This window comes from Trichomycterus rosablanca, chromosome 7 (genome assembly GCF_030014385.1).
Source record: "Trichomycterus rosablanca isolate fTriRos1 chromosome 7, fTriRos1.hap1, whole genome shotgun sequence".
NCBI lineage: Eukaryota > Metazoa > Chordata > Actinopteri > Siluriformes > Trichomycteridae > Trichomycterus > Trichomycterus rosablanca.
Genome location: NC_085994.1, coordinates 16,980,092 through 17,002,571, shown reverse-complemented (window position 1 = coordinate 17,002,571; position 22,480 = coordinate 16,980,092). Strand labels below are relative to the sequence as shown.

The window sequence follows — 22,480 nt, the reverse complement described above, 5'->3', positions numbered from 1 at the left end:
AACACAAAGAGGTCATCAAAGAAGAGTCCAAGTAAAACCTGGGAAGAATTAAAAGGAGAAAGACATCAAACTTCATCACCGGTAATAGAGTTGAAATTGCAAAAAAAGAGAAGAGAGGTTAACTCAAGAATGATAAAGACCCACAAGGAAGGACAAGGAGCAGTACTACAACAAAATTTGTAAAGCCATTGAGGTAGGAAACAGATGTGGAACAACAAGAATTGTTTAACATGACACAGTCTCAAAGAGAAGAACCATCCGTTTAACATAGTACAGGAACATACTAAATGATGAGATTTTCAAGGCACAAGTACAGTGTGTGGAAACATTCGTTAAATTAACAACATGGCACAGAGATGTCAGCCTGCAGAGCAAAGACTAAAGGGTTTAGCATTGCACAGGCACATGGTGGTTAGTACAGCATGGCACGGGCACAGATTACAGACTGATGAGATTAGCATGGCACTGACACTGACGAAACATTTAGTGAGCTCAGACTGAATGGAACAATCACAGAGTAGAAAGCCGTAAGATTAGAATGGCACAGGAACGGTGTGAAAAATTATTAGTTTAGTATGGTACAAACACAGACTAAAAAGATATAAGCTTAGCATGGCACAGGCACAGTGTAAGGAAACATTAGTTTAGTTCAGCATGGCACAGGCACAGTGTAAGGAAACAGTTTAGTTTAGCATGGCAAGGCACAGTATAAGGAAACATTAGATTATATTAGTATGGCACAGGCGCAGTATAAGGAAACATTAGATTATATTAGTATGGCACAGGCACAGTATAAGGAAACATTATATTATATTAGTATGGCACAGGCACAGTATAAGGAAACATTAGATTATATTAGTATAACACAGGCACAGTATAAGGAAACATTAGATTATATTAGTATAACACAGGCACAGTATAAGGAAACATTAGATTATATTAGTATGGCACAGGCACAGTATAAGGAAACATTAGATTATATTAGTATGGCACAGGCACAGTATAAGGAAACATTAGATTATATTAGTATGGCACAGGCACAGTATAAGGAAACATTAGTTCAGTTCAGCATGGCACAGGTAGAATGTAAGGAAGCATTAGTTTGGTTAAGCGTGGCACAGGCACAGTGTGAAGAAACATCAGTTTAGTTTAGCATGGCACAGGCATAGTGTAAGGAAACATTAGTTTAGTTCAGCATGGCACAGGCACAGTGAAGAATCACACAAGATCACACAAAGAAACAATAAGATCAGCGTGGTACAGGCACTGTGTCGAGAAAAAAAAACACAAGGTACAGGCACAATGTGGGGGGGCCGGGGGGGTTACATGGCAAAGGCACGGTGTAAAGAAAAAAAACTGTTTAGTGTGGCACAAGCAAAACTGCACAGGAAAGCACAGCAACCGTGAACATACATGCTTGCACATTCTCCTTCACTTGTGTGCTAGCTCGGCTGTTAAAGTACCGGACTAGTGAGAAAAAGTCCCACTAGAGCCAAGTTACCACTCTTGGGGCCCCTAAACAAGGCCCTTAACCCTCAATTGCTAGCATTATCATCAGTTGTGCATTACTTTGGAGGAAAAAGTGTCTGCTAAGTTCTGTAAATATACAGTGTATCACAAAAGTGAGTACACCCCTCACATTTCTGCAAATATTTCATTATATCTTTTCATGGAACAACACTATAGACATGAAACTTGGATATAAGTTAGAGTAGTCAGTGTACAGCTTGTATAGCAGTGTAGATTTACTGTCTTCTGAAAATAACTCAACACACAGCCATTAATGTCTAAATAGCTGGCAACATAAGTGAGTACACCCCACAGTGAACATGTCCAAATTGTGCCCAAATGTGTCGTTGTCCCTCCCTGGTGTCATGTGTCAAGGTCCCAGGTGTAAATGGGGAGCAGGGCTGTTAAATTTGGTGTTTTGGGTACAATTCTCTCATACTGGCCACTGGATATTCAACATGGCACCTCATGGCAAAGAACTCTCTGAGGATGTGAGAAATAGAATTGTTGCTCTCCACAAAGATGGCCTGGGCTATAAGAAGATTGCTAACACCCTGAAACTGAGCTACAGCATGGTGGCCAAGGTCATACAGCGGTTTTCCAGGACAGGTTCCACTCGGAACAGGCTTCGCCAGGGTCGACCAAAAGAAGTTGAGTCCACGTGTTCGGCGTCATATCCAGAGGTTGGCTTTAAAAAATAGACACATGAGTGCTGCCAGCATTGCTGCAGAGGTTGAAGACGTGGGAGGTCAGCCTGTCAGTGCTCAGACCATACGCCGCACACTGCATCAACTCGGTCTGCATGGTCGTCATCCCAGAAGGAAGCTGACGCACAAGAAAGCCCGCAAACAGTTTGCTGAAGACAAGCAGTCCAAGAACATGGATTACTGGAATGCCCTGTGGTGTGACGAGACCAAGATAAACTTGTTTGGCTCAGATGGTGTCCAGCATGTGTGGCGGCGCCCTGGTGAGAAGTACCAAGACAACTGTATCTTGCCTACAGTCAAGCATGGTGGTGGTAGCATCATGGTCTTGGGCTGCATGAGTGTTGCTGGCACTGGGGAGCTGCAGTTCATTGAGGGAAACATGAATTCCAACATGTACTGTGACATTCTGAAACAGAGCATGATCCCCTCCCTTCGAAAACTGGGCCTCATGGCAGTTTTCCAACAGGATAACGACCCCAAACACAACCTCCAAGATGACAACTGCCTTGCTGAGGAAGCTGAAGGTAAAGGTGATGGACTAAACCCAATTGAGCACCTGTGGCGCATCCTCAAGTGGAAGGTGGAGGAGTTCAAGGTGTCTAACATCCACCAGCTCCGTGATGTCATCATGGAGGAGTGGAAGAGGATTCCAGTAGCAACCTGTGCAGCTCTGGTGAATTCCATGCCCAGGAGGGTTAAGGCAGTGCTGGATAATAATGGTGGTCACACAAAATATTGACACTTTGGGCACAATTTGGACATGTTCACTGTGGGGTGTACTCACTTATGTTGCCAGCTATTTAGACATTAATGGCTGTGTGTTGAGTTATTTTCAGAAGACAGTAAATCTACACTGCTATACAAGTTGTACACTGACTACTCTAAGTTATTTCCAAGTTTTAGTTCTATAGTGTTGTCCCATGAAAAGATATAATAAAATATTTGCAGAAATGTGAGGGGTGTACTCACTTTTGTGATACACTGTAAATCTAACTATTTGTGGGATTTAGCTCAGTGAGAGTGCAAAAGAAAGAAATAAAGAGAGGGAGGGAGGGAGAGAGTGAGAGAGAGAGAGAGAGAGAGAGAGAGAGAGAGAGAGAGAGAGAGAGAGAGAGATTTTACTGAATGAGGCATTGCATTAAATTAGGCATTAAGAATTATCCCGTATCACTTCATATCACACACGCTTAGATCTAAAAAGCTTAAAATGCTTATCACAGACTGTCCGATATTAGGAGGTATTAGCCTATTTGAATTGCCTGTCACATCACACAGTTTATTTAATCATTTCTTTTGATTCATCGTTCATTTAAAATGTTGAATGTAGTAAAATTATGCACCACAGTCAAACCAGAGTTTGTTAGAATTGTCTATACAGCAGAGTGTGACAGAAAGAGATAAATAAATCAATCCTCAGTCTGCTCAGAATGGACTAGGTGATTAGCACACTAAGTGGATTGATCTGGAATCACCATAGGTGCAACATATGGATCTAGTCATTAACTCTCACGTGCATTTCTTCGGTTTGTGGCCAAACACTCCCATTCAACAAGCGTATTTTATTCTGCTCTCAGCTCAAAGCCACAGTCTATTTAGCAAGCCAAAGATCCGTGAGCATGATGAGTAAAGACAAGAATAATGATGGGAATATCAGGTTGAGATTTATAATGATGAGGAGAGTGCAGTAAAAATTATGACAAAATATTGATTAATTTAATAGAGATTAGAGAGGAAAATGATTTGTCGAAGCGTGAGCGTGGTACAGAATAATATAAAGTGAATAACAAGTGAAAGACGAAAACATTTGCAGCCCCTCAATGAAGAAAGTGGATAGTGCAGAACTGAGAACTGATCGTCACAATATGACAAGATGCTCCGACTATCTGCGACAACTCAATTCTTGGAAGACAAAAAAAAGAAAGATAGAGAAACCTAAACACAAGCATAAGCTGCAAACCCACACCCAGCCCAGGTATGTGGGGACCATTTCGAAAAAGGGATCATGAAATTGCACCTGGGGCGACTCACTCATCCAGAGCAAACATGACAAGCCTGAACTGCCGCAATGCCAGTATGCTGCAAACCAGACTGAAACAGGCCAGGCATGACGGTTTTACAGAGAATACAGGTTTGCCAACAAAGGAGCTGACAAGTCTGACAGGGAGAAACCATGATATATATTTAAAAAAAATAATAAATAAAAAACCTCCCACCTACTGATGAGACACAGGTGACTGTCAATTAAAGGAACCCACACAATCATCTGTGCCTTCTTGCCCCCTCTGCTGGCCAAAAACGACAACTCAGAAGAAAACAACAGCAACGTAAGCCGCGTTACAAATAAGAATGAAGTGAATAAAAAGAGGAGTGTAAGGGGAAAAAAATAATGACAAATAATGGCACAAAAATAAATGAATAATCAAAAAAGAATATCTGTGTCTAAAAGAAATAATAAAAAAATAAACAATGGGTTGATAAAGACCTATGTATGTAAGAGATGTACGAGTATGTATAGTGACAACTTATACAACCCATAAATACAGTGATAATAGTGAGTATATTTAATAATAATGAAGTCGGGAACATTCCACATAAAAATACTTTGTGGTTGTAAAAAAAAGAATGTATTAATACATAATCAATTACTACTTAGTGATGTAGTATATGCTTAGGGCATGGTTAGGGCCAGTAGTTATGCTCCAATATTCCAAGAATACTGCTACAATAGAATGTTACTGAAAGTGTACGTGATAAGAAATGCATCAATTGCATTGTATGATGTCCAAAACCCAGTTTTAGCTGATTTAGACCAGTTCCTATGTTCTAGCTGAGAAACCTGTTAGCGGTGGAATAATCTCCACTGTCCTACAAGGACACTAAGATATATAAGGATGTTTATTTTCCCCCATGTTATCACATTCACAGAGCCTCTGGGACAAAATTACAACTCGTTTCTACTCACAATCCAGTCTACAGTACTTAATGAGGTATTTCATTAAGGGTTTTTCCACCACATGGTAAAAACAGGGAACAAAAGTTAGGCATGATAAGAATAAAACAAAAGAATGGTGAAATGCTTGAATTGTATCCAAATCATATCTATAAGTTAGTTTGGTTAAAAGCATCTACTAAATGCTGCAAATATAAATTATTCATTGTTCTCAGCAATTCTTATCAACATTGATTACGATTTTTCATTAATCTTACTATACTGTTTAGTACTGACAGTTTTTCCCCTCATTGTACATTATATTTCATATTATCTATTCATAGGCATAGTAACAAGAGCTCATATGTATATACATATATACACTGATCAGCCATAACATCAAAACCACCTCCTTGTTTCTACACTCACTGTCCATTTTATCAGCTTCACTTACCATATAGAAGCACTTTGTAGTTCTACAATTACTGACTGTGGTCCATCTGTTTCTCTGCATGCTTTGTTAGCCCCCTTTCATGCTGTTCTTCAATGGTCAGGACCCCCACAAGACCACCACAGAGTAGGTATTATTTAGGTGGTGGATGATTCTTAGCACTGCAGTGACACTGACATGGTGGTGGTGTGTTAGTGTGTGTTGTGCTGGTATGAGTGGATTAGACACAGCAATGCTGATGGAGTTTTTAAACACCTCACTGTCACTGCTGGGCTGCGAATAGTCCACCAACCAAAAATATCCAGCCAACAGCGCCCCGTGACCACTGATGAAGATCTAGAAGATGACCAACTCAAACAGCAGCAATAGATGAGCGATCGTCTCTGACTTTACATCTACAAGGTGGACCAACTAGGTAGGAGTGACTAATAGAGTGGACAGTGAGTGGACACGGTATTTAAAAACTCCAGCAGCGCTGCTGTGTCTGATCCACTCATACCAGCACAACACACACTAACACCACCACCATGTCAGTGTCACTGCAGTGCTGAGAATGATCCACCACCTAAATAATACCTGCTCTGTGGTGGTCCTGTGGGGGAGAAACAGATGGACTACAGTCAGTAATTGTAGAACTACAAAGTGTGTCTATATGGTAAGTTGAGCTGATAACATGGACAGCAAGTGCAGAAACAAAGAGGTGGTTTTAATGTTATGGCTGATCAGTGTATATACATAGTGAAGTAAAATTAAGACTAAAGAGAAAACTGATAGGCATGGTGACTTTTTTCAGTGGTTCAAAAACCTACATACACCAAACTGTCTCTTTAAACAGTCTGAGGGATTTCAGAAACTGTTGTAATGACTTATAAAAATACAAAGTGAGCAGAGCTGAGCCTACTATAATGGTATAGTGCAGTACAGTGAATAAAGTGTAGTGCAGTATAATAGTATATGATGCAGCAGGTGATAAGCTCTGTGTAAGAGGTGTGAATAGATTGTGATAGACTAAAAGCTCAGGGCTGTTTGACGTCTACATTCTATAAAACACGAAGCGGATCTCTCGACAGAGCTTTATGGAAACAGACTGTAGACTGACTCCTGGAAGTTTTCCCAAGCTTTCATGGTGCAATGCTACTGAAACCAGCGTCAACAATGCTGCATTCGCAATCTTAAAGTATTTGTTTTTTGTTTATTGACAAAAATCTGCAGCTAGACAGCTGATTGATAGGTGCATGAGATGACGAAAAGTAGAAAGCTGTAAAATTGTAAAAAAGTTTCTTACACTGGGGCCGCGGGAGGTGTGTTGTGGTGAACCATCAAGCTCCAGCTTGCTCTCATCTGTAAGAAAAGGAAACAGTGTATTAATAAGTAGGAATAAATAAATAAAAGGGCGACACAGTGGCTAGGTTGGTAGCACTGTCACCTCACAGCAAGAAGGTCCTGGGTTTGTTTCTCAGATGGAGCAGTCCAGGCCCTTTCTGTGTGGAGTTTGCATGTTCTCAAGTCTGCATGGGTTTCCACTGGGTGCTCCAGTTTCCTCCCACAGTCCAAGAATATGAAGTCAGGTTAATTAGAGATACTAAATTGCCCAAGTGTGTGTGTGTCCTGTGATGGACTGGTGACTTGTCCAAGGTGTTTCCTTAATTTTGCCCAGTGAATTGTACCCACTGCAGCCCTGAATAGGATAAAGCGGTGGTAAGCCAGACAATGAATGAATAAATAAAACATTTAGCCAGCCCTTCTTCAATATTAAGCCTAAACTAAAAAAACAAGGCTCTTATGTCTAAATAGGCACAAATTTCCACAGTAACACTCGGAAACTTTTAAAGGCAATTAAAGGTATCTGAAAAGGGACGGGTGTTATGTAAATGCCTGAGCTCTGGATGTGGTATCCACGCACATTTGCCATTTTGTGCATCTGCTTAGTGATTCTGGCATCCAATCAGAAGTGCTGTCGAGTAAAAACAGCATCATCTTTCTATCTAACGCTCCATCTGTTTCTCTTAGACACGTGTAAACACATCTTTCAGTCTCTCACACTCTCACTCCTTCATTCTCGCTACACCGTCGTTCTCATTTACACCTCACTCTCATTCTTCACGCTCTCACACTCCAGCAAGAGCAGAACAGCTTCACGCAAACTCACATGCTTGCATTCCGAGAGGTAATGCAGCGCTGACGCAGGGCGTGACGGATGAGCAGCGACCTATGAATTCCGGTCTCTCGTTTATTTTTGTGAAACCGCACCTAATAGGCTATATGACTGAAAGAATGAAGACACCTGACAGTGAGCTTGTTCGACATTTGGTTTTAAAGCCTGAAGAATTCTAAAGACTTGTGATCAGTGTTCTAAAAGAGTTCACTGGGGTTGAAGGCAAGGCTCTGTGCAGTTCCTCCACAGCAAACTTATCAAAGCATGTCTTTATAGAACTCACTTTGTGCACAGTAGCAGTTGTGCTGGAACAAAAAAAGAGCACTTCCCAAAGTTTAAAACATATCACATTTTATATAACTTTCTCCATGTATTTTTTAGATCTGTTTTTAATAAATAGACGCCAAACTAGTTAGATGTGTTTATTAGAGTGATGCAAGACAGACAGACAGTTAGATAGATCAAAATACAGACAGACTAACAGACATATAGACAGACAGAGAGACTCAGACATATGAACAGACAGACATACAGTTAGATAGATAAACAGACAGACAGATCAATAAACAAATAGACAGACAAACAGACAGACTGGTAGACATATGATAGACAGACATATAGAAAGACGGACGGATGGATGGATGGATGGATGGATGGATAGAAAGATAGATCAGATAGATAGACAGACCGATATATGACAGTCAGACAAACATATAGACAGACATATATATATGATAGACATACAGACATTAGACAGATAAATATATGATAGACAGACATATAAACAGTTAGATAGACAGACAGATAAATATATGATAGCCAGACATATACAGACAGTTAGATAGACAGACAGACAGATTGATAGATAGACAGATAGATAGACAGACAGGCAGACAGATCAATAGATAGACAGACAGACAGACAGTTAGATAGATGACAGACAGAAAGATATATGATATACAGACAGAAATATATATGATATACAGACAGATAGATAAATGATAGACAGGCAGAGAGACAGATAGACAGACATACAGATGAATAGATTCCATATTTAAATTTTAAGGTAGTGGTAGCTCAGTGGGTAAAGTATTGGACTAGTAATCGGAAGGTTGCTGTTTCAAGCCCCACCACTGCCCAGTTGCCACTACTGGGACCTTGAGGAAAGTCCTTTTAATTGTATATGGTCATAGTGGCTGCTTTGCAAAGCTGGGATTTAGTTGTATCCACCTAACCCATTGCAATTTGCCTCTACTGCTGCAGACCTTCCAGTCCTGACTGGGGAAGGTCTCAGTCGTCACATGCCCACTCCAACAAGTGCAGTACTGACCTTTACCTGCATGAGGTGGGTATATATAGGGGTCCATATTGTGCACTGAGAGCCACAAAACAATCTTCATTATCTCCTGTCTCATTGTCCAAGTGCCAATCAATCAGCCGACAGAGACTGTAATTGCAGCAGCAAACCCTGTTCAGTCATTGTTATAGACACAACCGTGTCTGCGTACGCACCCGGTCAGCTGATAGCGGAGCTGAGATTCGAACTCAAGAGCTTAAGATCTCACTACTGGTGGGCTGGCATATTTAACCGCTGCATCACCTGAGCACCAACCGAGAGCCCAAGCACTGTGAAGCGTTATCATTAACTATCCCAGACGTCAGACACAACTGAGATCAATCCACAGGGAAATGAGATACCACAACACGCAGCCTTTCATCCCCGCCTGCACGCAATTAAAGAAACATGACTGGCGTAGCTTTGATGAGCACTACTGTTTACTGATGGAATTACTAACTTCCTCAAGAACTGCCTGTGAACTCTTAATTACGTCTCCATTATTAATCACGCATGCTAATCGTGGGTTTGTTGAATTAGCGAGCACATGGCGCGGCACGCTATCGCAAGTGTTTGAGTTTTGATCAGCGTCGATTGGAAGTTGTGAGCAGATGTAAGCATCAAAGTGGTACACAATCACGTCTCCGCTTCTCTTCACCCACGACCTCGTCAGTCAACCTGGAAAAATGACGAGCGCACGCAATCACACCCACGATAAAATAGAAAACTGGTGTGGATTCAGCAGCTTCCTCGATGAGAGATTAAGCGCGTCTGTGTTAGCCGCAGCTGCCGAGTTTCCAAGGCCTTCCTGAACGCAGACTTCATTAATAATCTGGCCGTTAGTTCAGCAAACTAGAACGATTTGCATGGACAGAGCACATTCCATCACCTCTGGTTTTATGCTTGTAGTTATTGTTGCTGTCAGAAAGATGGATAATCACAGTGCATGGTTTTAAAATGCTCTTTAATAACACTGGAGCATAAAGGACAAGGTAGCAAGGTGTAAATCCAACTCACCTCACACCAAGAGTTTAAGGTTTTACTTGTCTGCCCTGCATGTAGTTCATGGAAAAATATGTGCTACAATTTTAACCCCCTCTTGCCAAAATGCCACTATATAAATAGTGAAATGTTCCCCTAGTGGACCTGAATCAGATAAATCGGTGGTAAAACAGACAATGAATAAATTAATTAATGAGAAATAATACTAGTTATTAAAGACATAATATACTGTATATAAATATAGAAAAATAGATAGATAGATAGATAGATAGATAGATAGATAGATAGATAGATAGACAGACAGACAGACAGACAGACAGGCAGGCAGACAGACAGACAGGCAGGCAGACAGATCGATAGACAGGCAGACAGACAGACAGATAGATAGATCGACAGACAGACAGGCAGATTAGATAGATAGATAGATAGATAGATAGATAGATAGATAGATAGATAGATAGATAGATAGATAGATCGACAGACAGACAGGCAGATTAGATAGATAGACAGACAGACAGGCAGATTAGATAGATAGATAGATAGATAGATAGACAGACAGACAGACAGACAGACAGACAGACAGACAGACTAGATAGATAGATAGATAGATAGATAGATAGATAGATAGATAGATAGATAGATAGATAGATAGATAGATAGATAGATAGACAGGCAGATTAGATAGATAGATAGATAGATAGATAGATAGATAGATAGATAGATAGATAGATAGATAGATAGACAGACAGACAGACAGGCAGGCAGACAGACAGACAGGCAGGCAGACAGATCGATAGACAGGCAGACAGACAGACAGATAGATAGATCGACAGACAGACAGGCAGATTAGATAGATAGATAGATAGATAGATAGATAGATAGATAGATAGATAGATAGATAGATAGATAGATAGATAGACAGGCAGATTAGATAGATAGATAGATAGATAGATAGATAGATAGATAGATAGATAGATAGATAGATAGATAGATAGATAGATAGATAGATAGATAGATAGATAGGCAGATTAGATAGATAGATAGATAGATAGATAGATAGATAGATAGATAGATAGATAGATAGATAGATAGATAGATAGATAGATAGATAGAACCGGACTACCACACATGGGGATCAAACCCAGAACCTTCTCGCTGTGAGGTGACAGTGCTACCCACTTATCCACCGTGCCGCCCAGATGGATAGACAGACAGACAGACAGACAGACAGGCAAATAGATAGATATCTATTTGACGAATCTGCATTTGTGTGGAATAACCGTTAAATCCACTCTGAAAGCACAAGACCATTATTTTACATTAGCCTAAAATATATGCAGTTCCACAGGACCATGGAACGCATCAACAGGTTTCCCATACATCCTTATGGGAAAAAAAATACCTTGAATCTCAATGCCTTTTACACTTGAAACCAGTTTCAGAACCAATTGACCTCTGTATACACAAAGGAATGAAGTGCTTTTCTTTGAAAAGCTGGGCTTGGAGAGCAGCATCAGCCATCTTTACAACAGCACTGGTGACAAAAGGTTCCTCAAGGGCCCAATAGTGGCTGCTTGGCAAAGCTGGAATTTGAACCCTCAGCCCTGAGATTGCCAGCTCTGAGCCCTGATTATTTCAACACCTTTAGACAGTTTTTACCACGAAGCAGTTAAAAATAGAAGATCTATGCACACTGTTATTTGAGGTGTTAGGTGTTTTTTCCCCTCTCCAGACCAGGTGAGGGTCATTATGATGTACAGATCACAGCAGCAGAGGGCAAAATCCACGAGTTTTAGTTAAGTTCCAAACTCCAGTAAAAGGTAAGTACATATAATAATAAAATAATAAAGATTTTAGAAAAGTGCTTATGAAGATTTATTACCAAGAATGCATTTTTGTCCACAATATGTGAGCGCTGGAATAAAAACACTGTACCCATTCTGCCTTGTTTTGGGGTCTTTACGGAGTATAATGAAGTATTAAAAATAAAATACAGACTGCACCAGGTCCCAGTCGTGCATGCCACATGATGCAAAATCACTTTGTCAGATTCACCTGCCTAATTGGCCAGTGCCTGCTGAGCTTTTGCTTTCTGTTTTGACACAACAGCATGGGCGCATGGGCTGAATAAACAAGCCATCGCATCCAGTCTGTAGGTGTCAGTCTAGTGCTGTATAAACACTGAAGCATTGAAAAACATCACTCACTCACCAACCTCGAGAATGCTTTTGCCTTCTACCTGCCAAGAGTAAATACCATTCATTTGTTTGAACTAACTGCATCATACTATTTGGGGTCATAGCAGGTTTGGCACCACTCAAACAATGGGGGCAAAGCAAGTATACGGAAAGGTTCATGGACAGAGTGCCTTTAATCGCCAAGCCAAGGAATGCTCCCCTATTCACTTATTTTCCACAACTCTATGTTTCTGGATGTTGAGTAGAGCCTGATTTATCTAGAAGAGGCAGAGAGAACATAGCCAGTTCCCTAAAGACAGTGGACAGGAGGTAAGGATCAAACCCAAGTCCTCTGGATAACTGTTGAGGAGTGGAACCAACTGAACCAAATGTCTGCATTTTTTTTTTTTATTATTATTTCTTGCAAAATATATATAAAAATTTTTCAGCATTTAGCAGACGCTTCATCCAAAACGCTTTACAGTACTGTGAGAGTATATTGTCTAAGCAATTGAGGGTTAAGGACCTTGCTCAAGGGCCCAACAGAGGTAACCTGGCAGTTAACCTGGGACTTGAACCAGCGACTTTTTGATTACTAGTCCAGTACTTCAACCACTATGTTACAACTGCCATACTTAAATATGAAACGGTACAGCAATAAACTTCAGTGATTGGCTTTGGTGGGTTAGCTCAATCGTTTGGAGCCATTCTGACATCATCCACTCATAGCGTCTGCCTCTTGCCATGTTTAGTTCAAATCTCAGCTCTTCTACCGGCAGGCTGGGCGTCTACACAAACAATGATTGACTCGTTCGTCAGAGGTTTTTTTTATTTCATGCAAAGAAGATATGAAACGCTAGAGCAATAAACTTCAGTGATTGGTTTTGATAGGTTACATCAATAGTTTGGAGCCGTCGCTCAGGTGGCGCAGCGGTAAAATACGCTAGCACACCAGAGCTGGGTTTTCGAATACATCGTATGGAATCCCAGCTCTGCCATCCAGCTGGGCTGGGCGGCTGCATGAACAACAATTGGCCGTTGTTCATAGGTTTAGGGGCAAGTCGGATCATGGGTCCTCATAACTGGTGCAATTATGACCCCTGCTGGCTGATTGATATCGCCTGCACAGGGCTGGGGAATAATGCTGATCAGGGTGTGGCTCTCCGTGCACAAAGCTGATCGGTATATATGAACTAGACTCGTGCAGGTGAAAAATACAGTCTGTACTGAGCATGTGTCGGAGGGGGCGTGTGTCAGTTGAGAAGCGTCCTCAGTCAGCGGTGGAGGGTTGAATCAGTGGAGGATGCAATCAGGGTAATTGGACACGACTAGATTAGGGGAGAAAATGGGGGGGGGGGGGAGGGGAGGTTGAAAAAAAGAAAAAAAAGTTGTAAAAAAGAAAAATAGTTTGGAGCCCTTCTGACATCATCCACTCATAGCATAAGTCTCTTACTGTGTTTAGCTGTGTTTTGTTGTTAAGTGTGCATGAAGGGGGAAAAAAAATCTGGTTTTATCAAGATGTTGCAATAAATACTTTCTGATCAGTGCCCACCTCTGAGCAGCAACTTCCAACATGCTTATAGGAGTTTTTCCAAAGGAAAATGCACTAATTGCCACTTGCTAATGTGAATTCAGGGTTATACAGAAAATACCAATTAGCCGTGTATATTAGGAAAATAGTACATTCATTATCTCAGTCTGCTTTAAGTAATTATCACGTTCCCTTCTTGCTTGTTTAACAACAATTAAGCCGAGTTCTCTGGGACTTTGAACTTGATCTGTACAATGTGCAGCGTCACCAAAAGACGCCTTCTATCAGATACATCATGTACCGGGGTGGCAAGGACATCCCCGTTATCAAATCAGTCAAACTTCACAAAGTATCCAGCATGTATTGTGGAAGCAATCAACGGGCGTACAGTGAATAAAGTTTAATCAAGCCAGCACCTGTCTGACAGTAAAGCTTACAGTGCACTAACAGCAAAGACACCGTGCTGACCATAGCTCTGACCACAAGTCACATAAAGAACATCTATCTTCACAGAAAATGCCTCAGTTTATTAATTACACTGACAGGAATTAATAAAGAGATGATCATACTTTCTCATGATTTCACGTAGATCCAAATTTAGGCTCAGGTGGCACAGTGGCAAAACACGCTAACACATCAGAGATGACATCTCAAACTCGTGAGTTCCAGTCTCAGCTCTGCTACCGGCAGGCTAAATGCCAACACGAACAATGATTGACTTGTTTGTCAGGGTTGGATGCCAGCAAGGATTCCTTATAACTGATGCAATTAGATAGATGGATGGATGGAGAGATGGATAGATGGAGAGATAGATGGATGGATGAATTGATGGATAGAGAGATAGATGGATGGATGGATGAATTGATGAATAGATGGATGAGTAGATGGACAGAGAGATAGATGGATGGATGAATTGATGGATAGATAGATGGATGGATGGATTAATTGATGGATAGAGAGATAGATGGATGGATGAATTGATGAATAGATGGATGAGTAGATGGACAGAGAGATAGATGGATGGATGAATTGATGAATAGATGGATGAGTAGATGGATAGAGAGATTGATAGATATATGGATGGATGGATGGATGGATAGATGAATGGATGAATTGATGGATAGATAGATGGATGGATGGATGAATTGATGGACAGAGAGATAGATGGATGGATGAATTGATGAATAGATGGATGAGTAGATGGACAGAGAGATAGATGGATGGATGAATTGATGAATAGATGGATGAGTAGATGGATAGAGAGATTGATAGATATATGGATGGATGGATAGATGAATGGATGAATTGATGAATAGATGGATGAGTAGATGGATAGAGAGATTGATAGATATATGGATGGATGGATGGATGGATAGATGAATGGATGAATTGATGAATAGATGGATGAGTAGATGGATAGAGAGATAGATGGATGGATGGATAGATGGATGGATGAATTGATGGATAGATGAATGAGTAGATGGATAGAGAGATGGATGGATGGATGGATGGATGGATAGATGGATGGATGAATTGATGGATAGATGAATGAGTAGATGGATAGAGAGATAGATGGATGGATGGATGGATGGATGGATGGATCGATCGATGGAGGGATAGATGGATGGATGAGTAGATGGACAGAGAGATAGATAGATGGATGGATGGATGGATGGGTAGAAAGATAGATGAATGGATTAATTGATAGATATAGAGCTAAAGAGATGGATGGAGGGATGGGTGGATGGGATGAGTAGATGGACAGAGAGATAGATGGATGGATGGATGGAAGGATGGATGGATGGATGAGTAGATGGACAGAGAGATAGATGGATGGATGGATGGATAGAGAGATAGATGAATGAATTAATTGATAGATATAAAGCTAAAGAGATGGAGGGATGGATGGATGGATGGATGGATGGAGGGAGGGATGGATGGAGGGAGGGATGGATGAAAGGAGGGATGGATGGATGGAGGGATGGATGGATGGATGGATGGATGAGTAGATGGACAGAGAGATAGATGGATGGATGGATGGACAGTGAGATAGATGAATGGATGGATGGATAGAGAGATAGATGAATGGATAAATTGATAGATATAGAGCTAAAGAGATGGATGGATGGATGGAGGGATGGATGGATGGATGGATGGATGGAGGGATGGATGGATGGATGGATGAGTAGATGGACAGAGAGATAGATGGATGGATGAATTGATGGATAGATGAATGAGTAGATGGATAGAGAGATAGATAGATGGATGGATGGATGGATGGATCGATGGAGGGATAGATGGATGGATGAATTGATGGATAGATAGATGGATGGATGGATGGATGAGTAGATGGACAGAGATAGATAGATAGATGGATGGATGGGTAGAAAGATAGATGAATGGATGAATTGATAGATATAGAGCTAAAGAGATAGATGGATGGATGGATGGAGGGATGGATGGATGAGTAGATGGACAGAGAGATGGACGGATGGATGGAGGGATGAGTAGATGGACAGATGGATGGATGGATGGATGGATAGAGAGATAGATGAATGGATTAATTGATAGATATAGAGCTAAAGAGATGGATGGATGGATGGATGGAGGGATGGATGGATGAGTAGATGGACAGAGAGATGGACGGATGGATGGATGGGTAGATGGATAGAGAGATAGATGAATGGATAAATTGATAGATATAGAGCTAAAGAGATGGATGGAGGGATGGATGAGTAGATGGACAGAGAGATAGATGGATGGATGGATGGATGGATGGATAGAGATATAGATGAATGGATAAATTGATAGATATAGAGCTAAAGAGATGGATAGATGGATGGATAGATGGATGGATGGATGGAGGGATGGATGGATAAATTGATGGACATATGGATGGATAGATCCATCCATCTATCCATCAATTCATCCATCCATTCATCTGGGCGTGTGCTAGTTATGGCTCTCCTTGGTCAGAAGTGGAGGTTAGCAGCAGTAGAGAGGAAGTGAAAATGCAATCGTGTTATTGGACATGACTAGATTGGAAGGACAGTTGGGAAAAATAAATACATACATACTAATGATGGTTTACCTTGGGATGTAAAATGCAACTTCTTAGGCTGAAGAGTTTCCTTAGCGATTGCTTTCGTTGCCATACTGGAAGTAACTGTCTCGGTGTCGGAAAACTTGAATTTAATGACACTTTTCTCTGCATCAGCCTTAAAGAGGGACAGAATGCATATGTAACTATATTATAAACACTACATTCATATACAGTGATGGAGGAATAGCAGTCAACCACTTTTGGTTTCATTTCATAAGACACATGATGTCCTAATGTTGTACTTATTAGAATATGAAGAAAAAAAAATTTATAATCAAACAATTTGGAGCTGGATTTATTAGAAAAAGATGTCACTGGTTGGAAAGATTTTACAGCAGTGAGTAACAAATATGGTAAAGCTAATAAAAGACTCCTAAAAATGTTAAGCACAACTATTAACATAAATGAATGAATGAATGAATGAATAAATAAATAAATAAATAAAAAAATAAAAAAATAAATAATAGCAAAAATTGTGAAGCTAATAAAAGACTCGTACATCTCCTAATCTCAGGACAACTATCAACACAATTAAATAAATAAATAAATACATAAATAAATAAATAACTTGCAATGATAAATAATAATAATAATAATAATAATAACAACAACAACAGTAATAGCAAAAATGTTGAAGCTAACAAAAGACTCCTTTATCTCCTAATCTCATGGACAACTATTGGCATAAATAAATAATTTGCAATACTACTACTACTACTACTAATTATAATAATAATAATAATAATAATAATAATAATAATAGCAAAAATGTTAAGGCTAAGTCTCCTATATCTCATAATCACAAGGACAACTATTAACATAAATAAATAAATAAATAAATACATTTTGCAATGACAAATACTACTACTACTACTAATAATAATAATAATAATAATAATAATAAGAAGAAGAAGAAGAAGAAGAAGAAGAAGAAAATGCAAAAATGGTGAAGCTAATAAAAGCTTCCTATATCTCCTAATCTAAAAGACAACTATTAACATAAATAAATAACTTGCAATGATTACTACTATTACTACTACTAATAATAATGATTTTATTATTATTATTATTATTATTATTAGAGAAATTAAGAGTACTTTGGCCCCCGTATGCACTAAAAGTATAATAAATAGCAAAAGCAAATGTAATAAATCACTTCATAGTTTGTAATGAAACTTTTTCTCCCCCCATCATATTAAAAAGGAAGTGCTGTATGAGCTTTAATCATGCAGAAGCTCTGAGGTAGCTCACAGTGAGTGGCTCAGTTAGCACTGATGCTAATACAGAGATGAGATGACTGGGAGGAGCTGATATGGTGAGAAAGTGCCATTACAGCAGGGCTTCATTTCCTAATGATGCTAATTGACTTTAATATGACAGCAGCACAACAGGACGGAGCTAATAAACTAATGGGGGTGTAATGGCTGTAATAGTGGTTAGCGTCGGTCTACAGGCTGCAGAAAGATGAGCTGCGCTCCTCCTGGATTGATCTGGACAATCAGGACTCTCATGCTAGACCACAGTGTTCAGTGCAGTAATTACATAATTACACTGACACTATTATAAATGCAGAGCTGCAGTACTCTAGGAGAGTACGTGTAAGTCTGAATGTCCACAGTGTATGGACACCTGTGTGTAGTTTTCCAACACATGTAAACTCAACCCAGAGGGAGGACTGGAGTGGTGTGGCCACACTTTCGTTGATTCTGGGAGCAGTGATTTGTTGTCTTTTATTTATGTATCAAATAAAAATAGTTGATGTTTTACCTGTACCATACTAATACTAACTTAGTCTTTAGAAAAGAACATGAAAAAATACTGTGTTAGCAAATAGTACAACTGTTTAGAACGATTTTTTAAATGCACAATTGCACAATAAAAGCTTACCATCTACAGTCCATACTATTGCTGAGAGATTCAGTGAATGTAGAGAAATCTCTGATTATAAAGGACAGTGCCAAAAACTAACATTGAATGTTTTATTAGATAAACCACTGACATTTCTCCCCAATCTACTGTCAAAAGCACCTACAGCGAGCATGCAGGTATCAAACCCAGACACCAGAGCAATGGAAAAAGGTTAACTGGTTTGACAAATCCAGCCCAGGGCATTGTTTTTCCATGGAAGAGAGGGCACCAGAATGCATTGTAGGATAATTCACCTTGCCCTTCTTACAGGATTCTAATGTAAATCAATAAACAAGCTCCAGTTGGTTCAAACTGCAGCAGCTAAAGTGCTAACTATAACAGTCTGGACAGTTGACACTCTCCTCCAAACATCTTCAGCTTCTGACGGTAGTAATGAAGAGATGATGGCTTAACTGTTAGAGAATGAATGTGCCTCTACAATGGGGCCATTTTCTAGCAGTCAATGTTTAGTGTGGTGCAGTAGTCATTGGGAGGCAGATAGCACCATGTTCATGGGTTTAAGAATGAGGAGAGGGATGCTCTCACTGTGCCTGCCTGGGTTTCGTAAATTGGTATATTGTTTACACTTATCGGCAGCTAAGAGGGCATTGTTAGTATTATTCTTTTTTTTTTTTTTTTTTTTTACTTATTTATCCACTTATTGGCAGCTAAGAGAGCAGTGTTAGTATTAATATAATTTTTATTTTTATTATTTAAAGACATTTATTTCAATTATTTTATCTCACACCAGAAATGGAGTGTAAATGTATTTTTATTTATTTATTTAATTTATTTACACTTATATATTTAATTATTTTATTTATTAAACTTCTTTATTTATTGGCAGCTAAAAGAGCAGCTAGTATTAATCATTGTTTTTTTGCCAAAAATTAAATATGTGTCTTTTTACCTCACTTACATATTTATTTATTTATTTTTAAATTATATATATTTTTTATTGACAGCTAAGAGGGCATTGTATAAATCATTTATTTATTTATTATTTATTGGCAGCTAAGAGGGCACTGTATAAATCATTTATTTATTTAAATTATTGTATCTTGTGCCAAAAATTTAATGTACGTGTGTGTGTTTTTTTAAACTTTTTTATTGGCAGCTAAGAGGTCATTGTGTAACAAACTATAAACTATCACCCATCTTGATAAACCATGTTAGTCTAGGTTGTTTACTGAACCCTGTTATTTGATACTTTTTTGGTAGTGAGTATTAGTTTGTATTGTCTGTTTTAATATTAGTGTTAATTGGTTACCTGCTGGGTGTGTGCTGTGTAAACCATGACACCATAGGGATTGGGTAAGGCTCCACCCTGCAGACCGAGACTCACGCTCTCACTTGGTCCATCCGGATCTGCGAAAGGGCTCCATACACCCCAGCGCACACACTGCATAAACGCAGCCCGCTGAGAGGTCATAGAGGACATCTAGAAGGAACCAAAGAAAATGTCACTGACAATTTCTTTAAATAAACTGATGAACAAATCAGTTGCTTAATGTAAACTATAATGTATGAATCTGAAAGTGTTGGGCTCCTCAGTGTTAGTTTGTGAGTAGCTGATTTGTTTAGCATAAACTCTTCAGACATGATAAATGCATCATCCACGTTTAGAATGCATCACCGCTCGCTGTATAATCAGGCTATGGAACAGAGAGAATGAGAGAGATGTATGAATGTTGAGAGAGAGGACAATGCTCTTGTGAGAAAACACTTTACCATGCATCTCTAGATACTGCTCTGTATATAAATGTATTGATTATGCACTGTCTGAGCAGCTACAGTATATATTAATCACACACAGAGCCAAGAGATCTCACCCTCACCCACCCTTAATCTCACCCTCATCGAGGCCAAGAGCTCGGATTAGTCAGAACACAGCATGGAAATGTATTAGGTACACCAATATGGTTTAAACGTTCATTTATTATTTTAGAAGCTACACCTACCATATGAGCAAACTGTCACCCCTCTGGCTCTGGACCCCATCTATCAAAATAAACCTCTATAGGACCCCAAATAAGAGACATTTGGCTGGTGAACCATATTCAGCACGGCAATGACACCAACACCAACATGTGTGTGTTGTTCTGGAATGAGTGCATCAGGTGCAGCAGTGTTGTTGGGATTTTTAAACATAGATCTCAATGTCACTTCTGAGTGAAGAATAAAGCTTTAACCAAAAATATAAAGCCAACTGTGTCATGTGATCAGAAAGTGTATACTGCTAAAAGAGAAAAAGAATATTAACACAATGGAGTGTTTAAAAAACAAATAAATAAATAAAATATACAAAATAAATAAACATAAGTTACAAAAAATAAATAAACAAAAACACAAACCAACAAATAAATCAAAATAAATAAAATATACAAAATAAATAAACATAAGGTACAAAATAAATAAACAAACAAATAAATAAATACAATTAAGAAACAAAGAAAAAAACAAATAAATAAAATATACAAAATAAATAAACATAAGGTACAAGGAAGAAATAAACAAAAACAAACTAATAAATAAATAAAAATAAACAAAATATACAAAATAAATAAATATAAGGTACAAAATAAATAAACAAACAAACCAATAAATATATTAAAATAAATAAAATATGCAAAATAAATAAATATAAGGTACAAAATAAAGAAACAAACCAAAAAATAAATAAAATTAAGAAAAAGAAAAACAAACAAATAAAACAAATATACAAAATAAATAAACATAAGGTACAAGAAATAAATAAACAAAAACAAACCAATAAATACATAAAAATAAATAAAATATACAAAATAAATAAACAAATAAACCAATAAATTAATTAAAATAAATAAAATATACAAAATAAATAAATATAAGGTACAAAATAAATAAACAAACCAATAAATAAATAAAATTAAGAAACAAAGAAAAACAAACAAATAAATAAAATATAAAAAATAAATAAATAAGGTACAACATAAATAAACAAACAAAAAAAATAAAATTAAGAAACAAATAAATAAACAAAAATAAACAAAGAAATTAATAAGCTTCAACAGAGTATGTTTAGCAAGCAAGTATAAACAGTATGTAAAATTCCCAACAAGCCTTGTTGTAGCAAAGACTTCCAGGTCATTACCATGTTGAAGACATCATCTGGTCAGAAGGTCAGTGTACCTGTCAGCATAAATTGACTGTTTATCATGAACTTAGAATCAGAATCAGATTAGAATCAGAAACCCCTGTATTTTGTAGTTTATGGGTTTTGCTTTGCATCCAGTCATCATAAAACTGGACTCATACCCTGGACTGGGTGCAAATCCATCACAGAGCAACAGTCGGCTAAAAAGATGAGAGCATTCTCTTGGTCTCATGGGATGAAGCATTATAGTCAGACATGAATACGCTGATCAGGCTTATGTACCACTTAATCAATCATGAGCAGAAATTGTGAAAGGAATTCAGCTCTTCATATTTCTTCTGTTTCATGTTTCCATAGTTTTCCATGTTTCTCTTCATCTAGCTCAATTCCTCAATCTCTGCTTTCCATTCTCACTGGCTCAGACACACAGTGACGTCTCGCGGAGTGATATAAGAGGACGTTGTGATGTATCTGGTCTGTGATGTATGTGCAGCGTGATAAATACTCTGCACTTCAGCAAAGAGCACTAATGTAAG

The 22,480-nt window shown here is 38.7% G+C and overlaps 1 protein-coding gene across 6 annotated transcripts in view; it reads right to left on the bottom strand.

Moving 5' to 3' along the window:
• The window catches only part of nphp4 (nephronophthisis 4), a 298,208-nt gene that overhangs the window by 120,866 nt on the left and 154,862 nt on the right, over window positions 1-22,480 (bottom strand). For all 6 annotated transcript variants that reach the window (XR_010013356.1, XM_062999062.1, XM_062999063.1 and 3 more), the window contains exons 10-12: window positions 20,079-20,249; window positions 16,889-17,015; window positions 6,882-6,937 (exon numbers count right to left, since the gene is read on the bottom strand). Coding sequence is in view for 5 of the 6 variants with exons in the window: in XM_062999062.1 (XP_062855132.1) it covers window positions 6,882-6,937; window positions 16,889-17,015; window positions 20,079-20,249 (354 nt within the window). In the remaining variant the exon portion in view is untranslated. The remainder of the gene's footprint in view (window positions 1-6,881; window positions 6,938-16,888; window positions 17,016-20,078; window positions 20,250-22,480) is intronic.